The following is a 12,800-nucleotide window of genomic DNA, read 5'->3' on the forward strand; positions in this document are numbered from 1 at the left end:
GGGATGTGCAGAAGATCACAGTATAGACAATATCTGTCACGTGCAGGGATCATACCTCAAGGTGTTGATGTGATGTGGTTGATGATTGATGACAGATGCAGAAGAAAAGGCAGGTGCTGGTCCATCATTGGTGATTAGACTGGACTTCTGGTCCTGATACAGACAAACATGTGATAGGACAATTCCTTTAGATCATACAAGTTCTTTATGTTCAAACATGCTGTTAGGTCTGTTGTGTGTGTAATATATATATAATAAATCGTGAGGATAGATATGAATATGCAAAAATACAGTATGGATATTATGAAATGTAAATGCAGGGAAATTAAGGGTAATATGGAATATAAAATATAATCATGCTTTCCCTTATACTTACATTCAATTTGTGACGTACAAAAGTTTATATTTGCCCATTTTGCATTCAGGCCAGTAGATGTTGCACTGTTCACATGAAGCATCAAGATATAAACCCTTTGTGGAACCACTTTTCTGAGAAAGTAAAACCTCTGACGCTGTGGGACTCACATCCAGTACCAGGCAGTTGATTTCTGCAAGCAAAGAAGATACAACAGCCCGGGAAAATTTACTCATCAAGTATTTCACTTACTGACTGTGGACTGTTCACAGAGCCAGGTTTCAGTTCACTGAAGCCATGTTGGTTTTTCTTGTGTCCGTATATGAGGTCATGGCACTGTGCTCCCAGTCACCGTATGTTGGCAGTCTTGTCTTTATGTTACGACCCAGCTAGGGGAAAAGGGACGCAACATAAAACCAGGTGTTATTGGTAAATCAAATTTACTGATTTAATTTATTGCGTAACCAGGAGGGTAAATAATTAAACAAAAATACAAACAAGGCAAGAGGATAACTGAAGTAGGGGAACAGGAGCCAACAAAGAGCCTAACTATGTGATTCTAACCAACCCAAAAAAACAAGAAGCAGCACCCGTGTTCCTAATGTGTCCAACAGTCTTTTTCTAAGGGTCTGATGCACAATCAGAATTTTAAACCTCGCCCAGTCCCCAACAATCAACACCAGCATCTCAAACCAAATCACAAATTACACACAAATGTTCACAGAGGCGAGCTGCCTATCATGTCAGCCGCCACTAACGATGTGCGGCCGGGCTCTTAAACTCTCTTCCTCTGATGCTGAAATGGCAGCAGCTGTGGTGAGGACTGACAGGATCATTGCCGCACCAATAAGAGAAGCCGTGGAGTCGGAGGCTCCTCCTCTCTGCTCCGACAGGGACAGGTAATCCATCAATTAGTGTTAAAATGCCCGAGCTTTGTGCAGCAACAGGCTGTAATAACAAGAACAACTGTAGAGAGTCTTTGCTCTGCGCGGCCACCTACACCTGCTACCTGACCGCAGCAGGCTCCTGGATACGCGCTATGAAGTTGCTGCTAACACAGTTAGCATTCATAATTCGAGGTAAACTTTATATTTTAGTGTTAAAATAATCTTAGTAGCTAATTGCATACATGTCCACATTTGGTAAATATCGCATATATGAGGAGAAACCTTGTAATATTAGCTGAAGTTACTGTGTGTAAGCTAACTGTGTGGTGTAACCGCTTGTATTAAAACCATAGACCAAGGGAAAACATGTTATAACATGTTTTAAAATGAGTTCTGCAAAGCGAAGGTGACGTTACCGAACTTAGTGTTAACAGAGACAGCGGGTTGTCAATGTCGGTAAGTCACGGTCACTAAACGATCCCGTTATTACAGTGAACTGTCGTGTCTGGACGAGCTGTTAAAGAGCAGAGCAGCGGACGTGTGTGTCGTGTTTGTTCATATTAAGTTTGGTTCAGTGTTAGTCGGCTAGTTTTCAGCTCTAGTTCATTTCATTATTGATGACAGGAGTCAGAACATCTGTTGGAATGATTCTGTCTCTGTCAGAATAAAGAACATCACTGAGAGCTGAGAACCATCATGACATGTGCACCTGCACAATGACACCAAACTGAGTATTAGTTTCTATTCTATTGTTATTTCATGTAAAACGGTTCAGCAGACTGTTTATTACAACTAAGCTGAGGGAATAATGTATTTTCAGATATCTGTGATCATCTAATCAGAGTGCTGTTTCTTTGGTCTTTTTCTCTGTACTCTACAATATGATATTGATATGATTTCTCTCTATTATAATGTTTTTTTCCATCCAGCCAAGGTCTGGATCTTTGGGGACACCTACAACCTCTTGCAGCAATGATGGAGGCCCTGCACCACCTCCACCTGCAGTGTCCACACATGAAGATCTTCTCTTCCCAAACATACACACAGTGTCTTATATGATAATATAGTATTTTTTAATGTAACACTTGTGGCCATAACATTGTTCAGTCTGATCAGCTATGCTCTTCCTTGTTCCCTACACCCTCACTGTCGTATTACACTCTCTGCCCCATGTCAGACATACAATCACATGACTTTTGGACTCCACTGTAGCTGTAACAAACTGTCAATAGTTTAAAACATTAGAGTTCATATTTCATAGTCCTCAGCCATTATAGTTAATATCAGTGTGCTGTTCCAACAGCATCACATATTTAGAGGGAGATTGTTACTGGAGCAAATAAATATTAACTGTCTCACACATTAGGACTCATGATGAATAATGATTATACTTGTTACTAAAGATTCTGTTGCTGTTGATTCAACTACTTCTTTTTATTAAGCAAACTTACATATGACAGTGAAATTCAGCTTTAACTTCATCCACAACTATTTTTTGATTTTAAATAGTTACAGTTGATTGTAAATTGTACACTACAGTATTTAATTAATCCATTTATTACATTCTTTTATACATGTTTCCAGTGTTGGAAATTGTTTAAATTCATGTAGTTTATAATGTCCAATAAAGTTATTTATGAAGCTCTTGCTTTAACTCTGTTGATGGTTTTTATAGAACACATCTGGTATGAATTTCCACAATACTAACGTGTACAGCAGTATGTGACTATTTCTATGTTAGCTTTAATCAACATAAATACTAGAAATATTTAAATGGTGTCTGACAACACTGACAATGAAGGATCAAAAAACATGCTGATGTTAATTGGTAAATACTTTCACCTGTGGAGGTGGTGACAGTGCTAGAGATGATCCATCACTTAATCACAGTTTAATATTTATAAATTCTGATCTTAAAAGTGTTGCTACCATCACCTGTCAACAACAGCAGAAATGAAGTTGCAGGTAAGAAACTGAACCTGTGAATACTGAAGACAGAGAATAATAAACTAACTCATCAGCAGTTAGTCTGTCATTTCATCAGAGGAAGATGAACTGGGAGAGGTTTTCTACCATCATCATCATCACAGCACATTAGAGAACTAAGGATGTCCATGCAGTCTCCCTTCTCCACAACCAGATGAATGGAAACAAATGGGCTGCTCTGTACATGAGGTCCTCCTTCTGTTGGCACAGATCACTCAGTTTTCACAGTGTGGAAACCTTTCAAATGACAATAAAACACAAACACTTGAGTTAAGATGCGGTGGATCACAGTTAATCACAAATATCGATCAGCTGTCAGGATAGGTGCATGAATGTCTGCTTCAGTTGAGGACTGGTTTGAGTATTAAATCAACAATCTTCTATATGACAAATATTTGTCTACACATTTTGTATATGTCACGTTATCTTGAACTATAACGACGTCTCGATGGACAATGTATTAACTAACATTAACGCTGCGCATTACACTAACGCAGATCACTTAAACTGGGTCCACGTGGAGAAACACAAACAAAACCGTCGTTCGATTACGTCCATTAAATTCACTCTTTTTATTGGGGCTTTGACTGAACACCTCCACGGGGCTAACCCAGGTTGACAACAGGTTATCAGCTAACGTAGCACTAGCTGGCTAGCTTGGTTATCAAGGTGCATCTTCACTGAACCGGTGTTTATTAACAGTGATGGCTAATTTTGGTTACGCAAAGAAACATGATTAAAACAAAATGTACTTCACCGAAAAAAGTTGGAATCCGTCGACTTCCTGAGTGGTCCTTTCAGAACACTGAAACACCGAACAAGACATTTACAGGCAAACAACATGTTGGAGCTAATTTGATGAACTGAAAACACGTATTAACAGTGTTAAAGTGAAAAGGCTAAACGTGATTAAGCCGGCGCTAGCCATAAAGAGCATTTACTTCAATGTGGAAGAAGCTAATTTTGCTGTGTGTTGGCAGTATGTGTTGATGTTGTCAGCTTGGGTTTAAAGCTTAAACGAACGCTGATGAGGAGGTAAATGAGTGCGTTAAGGAGTATAAGTGAAAAACTTGTCTTGTAGCTACACCTTGTACACTTAGACGAGGGACAGGAAACAATCATTGAGGAGCAGAAGTCTCCCGCGCAGCTATCGCTTGGTCTGGACTGTTGTCTCCAGCCTACCACTCATGGTTCCCATCGCCGGGCATCACCCAGTTCCTCATTGATCACCATGTTCCAGATGACGACTCAGGGATTAGTGAGTAATAACTAACATGCTATTTTGTTTGTAGCTCCGGTTAGCGAGCGGAGCTGTGTGTCCACAGCATGACAGCAGACATCGCTGAAGCTGTAATAAACATCACAATCCAATATTCTGAAGATACAAAAACACAACACTCTTATGAACAAGTTAATTTGTTGGTCCGAGACACACACTGAGCAAGAGAGAGAGAGAAGCCAGAGCTAACTGCTAAGCTAAAGTAACAATCAGTTCTAAACAGCATGTAAACAAATGCTGAATCAGTGAAGTTCGCTATAAGCAGCAGAGAGCTGTGGGTGCTGGAGCAGAACTGGTCAGTTTAAATGTACAGCAGGTAGTTAGTCACTGTAATGAAGAAAACAACAACATTAACTGTGTTCAGATAGAGCAGCAATAAACTCTACCGGAAACAGAAACTCCAGAGACTGGCGATGAGACGCTACAGTGACGTCAGCACGTAAACGGTCACTCACTGCTGGTAATGAAAGGTGACGTACTCTGAGTAAACGTGTTACTGCGGCACATTTTTAAAACGGGAAGAGGAGGGTAAAACATCTTATATGGGATGATAATAATAATATATGATAAAAGTATTAAACAACATCTTTAGGCTGTTATTTCTTTTCCCCCAGATGCTCCAAGGATCCAGCTGATTACTGGCAGTTTGAAGGTGGATTTTTCTTCAACTGCTCCGTTGCATCGTCACTTCTGGTAAAGATTCATTGTGTCATGGTCTGACTCGTGCAGTTTTCTGATCCCTCTCTCTCTCTCCCTCTGCACAGACTGAGTGCTCGGAGGCGGGGCGATCTCAACCAGACTCACCTGCTCCGCATTCCCTAATCAGCCCGGCTACTTAAGCCAACTCCATTCACGTCCTCGTTGCCAGAGTGTTCCGTTTGCGTCTCGCCTGAGCCCTGCTCTGGAGCCGGTCCCCTGCCTCACCTTTGTTCGATCGCTAAGTATTGTCTCCAGTTTTTCCTTTGCACTTTCGCTTCCCAGTTTGAGCTTGCTCCTGGACACTTTTAGTTGTTTTCTCCTGTTAGTCATTCTGAGCTTTTTCTTCGTTACTTTTCCCGTTAGGTGAATTTCAGTTGTTTTTTCTGTTTTGATACCTTGTTCTCTTTTAAAGGTGATTTTTCGTGCTACTTTTTGTGAATAAAGAACTGTTTTTTGAACTCTGCATTTGGGTCCTGGCCTCTCCTTGCTCGTACCGTGACACATTGACCTTTGTGGTATGTTTTGATTTGACTTATTAATTCACTGTATAGTTGGGATTCTGACATAGAAGAGAGTATAATGTTTGTCCACATATGTTGTCAGAACTATATGGAGAATACTGTGGAAAACAAGATCAAACTGAATTGGAAGATACAAGCTAAAAAACAACAGACCACCCCCCCTCAGCTCCACAGCCCCCCCTCTTTCAGAGGTGCCATCATCACCTCCTCATTATAGGAACCTTAACAGGCAAGATAGACCAATGGAGAAATGCCAGTTTTAGTTCTTCAGATCATCCCGGGGCTCTGAAGAACTATTTGTGAATAATTGGTTGATATTGTAAATTTACATCTGAATATATTAAATAAAAGTGTTATAAAGTCAATAGTGGTGTGTGTGTTATTTGTAATTAAGTTTCCAACCCCACTTTAGTTGAAAGACTACATACAGAGACTTAACAGTTTAATTTGCATTTCTTCAGTTTATTATATTTTATGAGAAATGTAAGAAAATTAATCTGAATCTGAATCAGTAAATATTGTATTTAGATTGTGCTTCTACAGGTTTTAACATTACTTTACACTTAAAGATTCAATGTTGACACAAATACTGCAAGTTGAAGTTTGAGATGATTTTAATGTTTTACACAGTATTTTTTACTTTGTCTTCAAAACAAAAGGTTTACTTTACAATATGAAGCTTGTGTTAATATTTCATTGATTGACACTTAATTTTATTATTAGGAAAAAGTTTCTCTGCAGAAACTTTAGTGGCGTCACTTTATTGAAGGAGTTTGATCATAATCATTTAGGAAAAATCTGTAAAATAACAGTTTTTCTCTGTAGAAATATTAATGAAACTTTCTGTAAAGTTATTGTTTTTACACTTTATTGGAATTAGGACATTTTACTTTAATTTTACGGTTTTTGTTTGGCAGCTGCTGCTGACAGTCATTTCACATTTTTTTTATGATTTTTTTTTTCAGTGCCGAATAAAAGTCACCTGAGAGAAAAACAACAGGATCAGTTTTTACTCCATGTGAAAAAAAACTTGAACTCAGTTTTAACTTAAATGTCACTAAATTAAAATACACCCTTACCTGAGTGAAACAGTTGAAATATATGAAAAATATATGAAGAAGGAGAAGAAGGAGAAGGAAAACAACAACTGAAGAAGTGACATCAGTGTTTCTTCTTCTTCTGTGAAAACGCTGCTCTCTTTATGATTTAGGGAACCACAGTGTGTGTCGGTGTAACTGGACGTGAGAGCTACAACATCACACTGACACATCATCATCATCATCATCCTCATCATCATCATCATCATCCTCAGTGAGACGGAGTGAAAATCAGCTCCTCATGATGAAAGTCAGTTTGGAAATTAGGGCCAAGTTAGTGTTTAATCCCTGGAGATTGACTGCAGGCTGGCAGACAGTGTGTGTGTGTGTGTGTGTGTGTGTGTGTGTGTGTGTGTGTGTGTAAGAAGGTAAAAATGGTCAACCGGTTTTAAAAAGCAATTAGAGGAATCTGCTTATGAGAGATAATTAAAGCAAATTTCAGGCAGTTTTGAACTTTAATCTCAGTGTTTGTGTTTTTACGTCACAGTTTCACTGAGTCGAAGCAAATGACTCAGATTAAAGACAGTTAAATCTCTTCAGTCACACACAGCTCATTTTCCATCATGTGAAGTTAAACAGCAGAAAGAAAAACTGTTTGTTTGTGAATTTAAAGCAAATGATGAAAATCTGCTGCAACAAAATGAAATGAAAATAATAGAGATATTATAACAGACATTATTATTGAGCTTTAACAGGTAATCAGTTGCTTTATTGTTTTTATTATTTACAACATCAGGTCCTTTATTTATTTATTTATCCCATTATTATTGCACGTGTGTTTTCAGTTCAATAATTTTGTTTTTTGAGTTAATTTGCTTGTTTGTTTTAATTATATGAGATCTGTCTTTTCTTTCATCTTTACATTTGTTTAATACGCGTTTAAATTTCATTTTGTTCTTGTATTTATTTATTTATTTTTACAGTTTCAACATTGTGATTCACTGTTTCTTATTTTATTTATTATTTTTTAATCTCATTATATAAAATAATGATGATTTCATAACTTCCGTGGCTCCATAAACTAACCACTAAAGGAATTAACTAACTCACGAAACGACAAACAAACTAACAAACAAATAAACAAACCTGATCAACAATCAGACCAATAAATATTCACATCATTAATATTTCATCTTTTTTTTTTATCTTGTATTAATTTTATTAATTTATTTTTTGCTGCATTAGTTACAATAAACAAACATTTTCATTTTATTTTACAAATAACTTCAAATTTTCTCTCCTGTTTATTTAATTATGGTTGTTAATGTTTATGTTTATCAGCTGTTCTAAAGATGGCGCGAATAAATTACAAAGGAATTATTTTAAAACATTGAGACAAAATGTGATGTTTTAGTTGTTGATTTTTGATAATTGATCAGATCGGTTCCTCGAGGCCTCGGTTCTGTTTCCCGCCTCTCCTCTGGTACCTTATTGATCAGTGTAGAAGCTCATGATCCTGGTGATGTTTGACTCTGATCCAAGATAAACAATATAACTGAAATATTCTCCTCCTCCCCCTCCTCCTCTTCCTCCTCCCCTCCTCCTCTTCCTCCTCCCCCTCCTCCTCTGGATAAAATCCTGATCGGATTGAAAGAAAATTGGTGGCAATTAATCCTCTGGGATTGAGAGGAGAAAATGGGAACGCCCTCTCTCACTTCTCTCACTTCTGATTGGATGTTGCTGTGACCCCTGGAGAACGGAGCGGAATAAATAGAGCCCGCCACCCGGCCCCCTCAGGTCTGTCCATCCTTCTCCTCCTCCTCCTCGGTGCTGAAGGACCAGAGTTCACCCTGATGAGCATCATGACGGGCCGGGAGGACGTTGGCGAAGAGAAGCCCAAAGTGAAGATGTTATCTCCAGGATTTGGGATTGATAAATCCCGGCTGCACGGCTCCGGGTTCCGGTCTAAAGGCTTTGCCATCACCGACCTGCTGGGCCTGGAGTCGGACCTGCAGGCGCGGCAGCAGCCCGGAGGTGCTCCGGGTTCGGGCCTGTCGGCGGCGTGCTCCGGGCCCGGGGCCGAGCCGCAGGGTGCCAGCGGCGGCCTCGGAGGGTTCTCCTTCCCGGGAGGGTCGCTGCCGCTCGGCCTCGGCTTCCTGTGCAGCCTCGCGGCCCAGCAACCGGCCGGAGCACCCTGCTTCCTGCCCGGGCACCTGCCGCTGCTGCAGGCCCGGGCCGACAGCCACTACCTGCAAAACCTCGAGGCCCAAAGGGACGCCTACTCCGGTACGGCCCGGCTCGGCTCGGCTTTTACTCTTTTATTGCTCAAAGTGTTTAACGTGGCCTGACGAGTGACAGAACCTGGATCGTTGTCACCTCGGTTTAGTTCGGTTTGACTCGTGTTTTCCTAGTTTTTAAACAGTTTATTGAATTTGGCGGGTTTTTTTCACTCTGAACCTTTGAACTGGACTTTTTTATTTTTATTTAATTTGTGTTTTAAAAACGACATTTGGATTCGTCTAAGATCGGCCCTACTAAGGTTTCTACAACCTTTTCTTCGTTAAAAAAACAAACAAAATAACGTTAAATTTAAACGTTTTTTCTCTAAATTGAATCGTATTTTTAAGTGTCTTTCTCTTCGTCTCACTTCGGCAGTTGTTTTGAATTTTTTTTTTTTTTTACATATATTTTATTATTATTTTGACTCTAAATTGTGTGTTTTTGTTTTCGTTTTAATCTGTGGTTCGGCTCAGTTCGGCTCTACTCGGGTTTAACGGTCAGGTTTGTCCAGTTTAAAGGTTCAGAAGAATCCGCTTGTTGCTCTGAATTCAGGTGAAATTCTTATTTGACAGATCAGGCTGTTGATTTAATTGGAATTAAAAAGATAAATTAGTGTCTGTGAATAAAGAAACGAACTTTTTCTTTTTCCTTTTAGATAAACAAAGTAAATTAGATCATTTCAAAGTAAAACTAGAACCAATCTCTAAAACTCTTTGTGTTGATGAGATATTTTTTTCTGCTCTTCCTCCTGAAGATGAGGAGTGTCTCTCCGACAGAAACGACTCCAAAAGTTCAGGAAACAATCAGAAGAGAAAGAAGAGGAGACACAGGTGAGTTTTTACTGATTCTTCTGACTCAATGACTTCATCTTCATCTTCATCTTCATCAGCTGGATCCTTCAGTCTGAAACATCTGTCACAGAAACTGATGTAAACCTGATCCCTGAGGATTTAAACAGCAGAGAAACTCAGTCACTGAGGCTGAAATGTTTCCAGTCAAAAGAGATTTTTATATTTAAAAAAAAAAAAAAAGCTAAATTATAAATATAAACATATTTTAAACTTAATGTTTCAGATATTTTAAAGTGATGTTTCCACTAGTCAAAAAAATAAATTGACAAAATTCAGATTTATTGGTTGAAATTTATAAAAATCTGTCATCATTTGAATAAGCAGCTTATATGTCACTTAAAATTATGCGATATTTTTATTAATCATTTTTTATTATAAAAAGCTAAACAAATATAGATTATAATGATGTATCTTTGCACAGTAGGTTTGTGCATCAGTGATTTTTCAGGTTCAGTTTAAATAAAACCATCAGAAAACAGAATAAGACAGAAGATTGGTTAACAACAAATTATAAGAAATATCATGTTATTAAAGAAATTAAGGATTAATCAGATATAAACTGGCGTCTTTATTTTTTAACCCTTTAGACTCAAGCAGATAAATTCTGTTTGGACTCAAATGATTTTCACAGAAAATTGAGAGAAATAAAAAACCAAAGATTTCTGCTGTAAATCTGGTGAAACTTCATACTGACGTGTTACTGGCTGAAGTGCAGCGTGTGTGTTCAGGTGTGTGTGTTGGTGTGTGACGCTGTGCTCTGTGCTGCAGGACGGTGTTCACCTCCCACCAGCTGGAGGAGCTGGAGAAAGCTTTTCACGAGGCTCATTACCCCGACGTCTACGCCCGAGAGATGCTCGCCATGAAGACAGAGCTGCCCGAGGACAGAATACAGGTGAGACAGCTGATCGACACGGCTGATCAATCACCAATAATCAGCTGACTAATCACACGTCTGACTGCAGATTTAGATTATCTCTTCAGGATGAATTTAAAGTGTTTAAATTACACAACAAGCTTATAAGTTATGTATGATGATACATCATTGTACATGTGTATATGATGTATAAGTGTGTTCTGTATCTTCGAAGATCAATCATATTAAAAACTGAACTTTAATATTCACAATATTGTTTTCTTTCAGTCAAAAAAGACAAAATTAATTATAAAGTGAAAAACAAACCATGAAAAACAAAAAGAGAAATTAATTATTAGACAGATTTTCAGTCTCATGTCTCCTAAAAATGACATTTATATTCTACTGAACCTTTTTACCAAATACAGTTCCCTGCATGAGGGTCAGGGACCCTCCAATGGGTCACAAAAGAAATCTGAGGAAAGAAAAAAATATAATATAAAAATATATATATAAATATATATAAAAATATATATATTTTTAATTTTTTTTGTATTTATTTTTTCCAGGTGTGGTTTCAGAATCGGCGGGCGAAGTGGCGTAAGCGTGAGAAGTGTTGGGGTCGCAGCAGCGTCATGGCGGAGTACGGTCTGTACGGGGCGATGGTGCGACACTCCATCCCGCTGCCAGAGTCCATCCTCAACTCCGCCAAGAACGGCATGATGGGATCCTGCGCCCCCTGGCTGCTCGGTGAGCCGCATGCACGTCAGTGCCACGCACACGCACCACACCACGCATCAATACACAGGCTACACACACACTGAACACACACACACACTGGGAATCAATATTAACACAACTATTTATATTTTCAGCAGATAACATGGAAGCAGTTTTTAGGTGTTAAAGTAAAATGATTCAGATTAATATCCGGAGATTCACAGACAGAGTTTTATTATGTTAAAAATGTGACCAGTGAAGCTCCGTACTGAGGCCGCACCTGATCTAACACAGGTGTGACACATCGAGTCCTGCCATCAGTTAAAATGCTCACATCATATTAACAGTATTTACAACATGTACACCTGGTGTCAACAGGATTCAGCTGAATATGTTAAAATAAAGTGACATATTATTTATAAAACAGTCAACCCTCAGAAAAGATTCATATTTATTTTTTCACAGTTGTGATTCCTGATTTTAGATGTTGAATTATTTCAGTTCAGCGTTTCACAGACTTTAATGTAACAGGACAGTTTTGTGTAAATACATTTGGTCATATCACAGGAAAACCTTATTTCATTTAATGATAATAAGATAAATTTCACTTGTTACAACAACAAAACTGCTGATGCAGATGCTCACAGCCTGAGAAGATGTTTATTTTATTTTTGCATAAATAAATAAATATCATGTAAGATCAGACTCATTCATCTTTCATATACAAACTGTAGCCTGTCAACATGCTGTTTATTAGAAATGTATAAATAGTAAACATCAATATGATTGAATCAGAGCTTTGACCAGGAGGCCCCTGGGGCCCCGCAGGAGACAGACAGGCGTCTCCTGTGGGGCCCCGAGTTTTTGCAGCTTTTTGTTCATTCAGTGGACTGTGAAATTATATATTCTTATAGTATTTTATACGATTTTAGACAGTGTAATAATAATAATGATAATAATAATAATAATGAGATGTGTGTCGTGCAGACTGGACTGAATCTCTGTCTCCATCTCTGTCCTCATGTCCTCACAGGAATGCACAAAAAGTCTTTAGAAATGGCCAAAAAATGTTCCAGTCCTCGGCAGTCTGACTCCGCCCGCTCCGACTCTTTCTGCGACGCCTCGGAGAGACGGGGCGGCGGCGAGGCCCGGGGGGTGGAGCGTGAGGCAGTGGAGGAGGAGGAGGAGCTGCTGGAGGAGGAGGAGGACATGGAGGAGGAGGTGGCCATTGACCTGTCCAGCTCCTCCAAACAGCAGCAGCAGGAGGAGGGAGGGAGGTGCGCCTCCTCGCCGCGGCGGCAGAGTGGTGGCAACTCGGATGAACACAGCTGA

The 12,800-nt window shown here is 39.1% G+C and overlaps 1 protein-coding gene across 1 annotated transcript; it reads left to right on the forward strand.

Annotated features, from left to right (window-relative positions):
- The first annotated feature begins 8,614 nt into the window (after window positions 1-8,614).
- vsx1 (visual system homeobox 1) lies at window positions 8,615-12,800 on the forward strand. The gene is made up of 5 exons (XM_022748618.1): window positions 8,615-9,050; window positions 9,799-9,874; window positions 10,664-10,787; window positions 11,318-11,513; window positions 12,502-12,800. Exons 1-5 carry the CDS (start codon window positions 8,618-8,620, stop codon window positions 12,798-12,800), a joined length of 1,128 nt encoding a protein of 375 aa, XP_022604339.1. The 5' UTR covers window positions 8,615-8,617.

This window comes from Seriola dumerili, unplaced genomic scaffold (genome assembly GCF_002260705.1).
Source record: "Seriola dumerili isolate Sdu_G_001 unplaced genomic scaffold, Sdu_1.0 BDQW01000127.1, whole genome shotgun sequence".
Taxonomy (NCBI): Eukaryota; Metazoa; Chordata; class Actinopteri; order Carangiformes; family Carangidae; genus Seriola; species Seriola dumerili.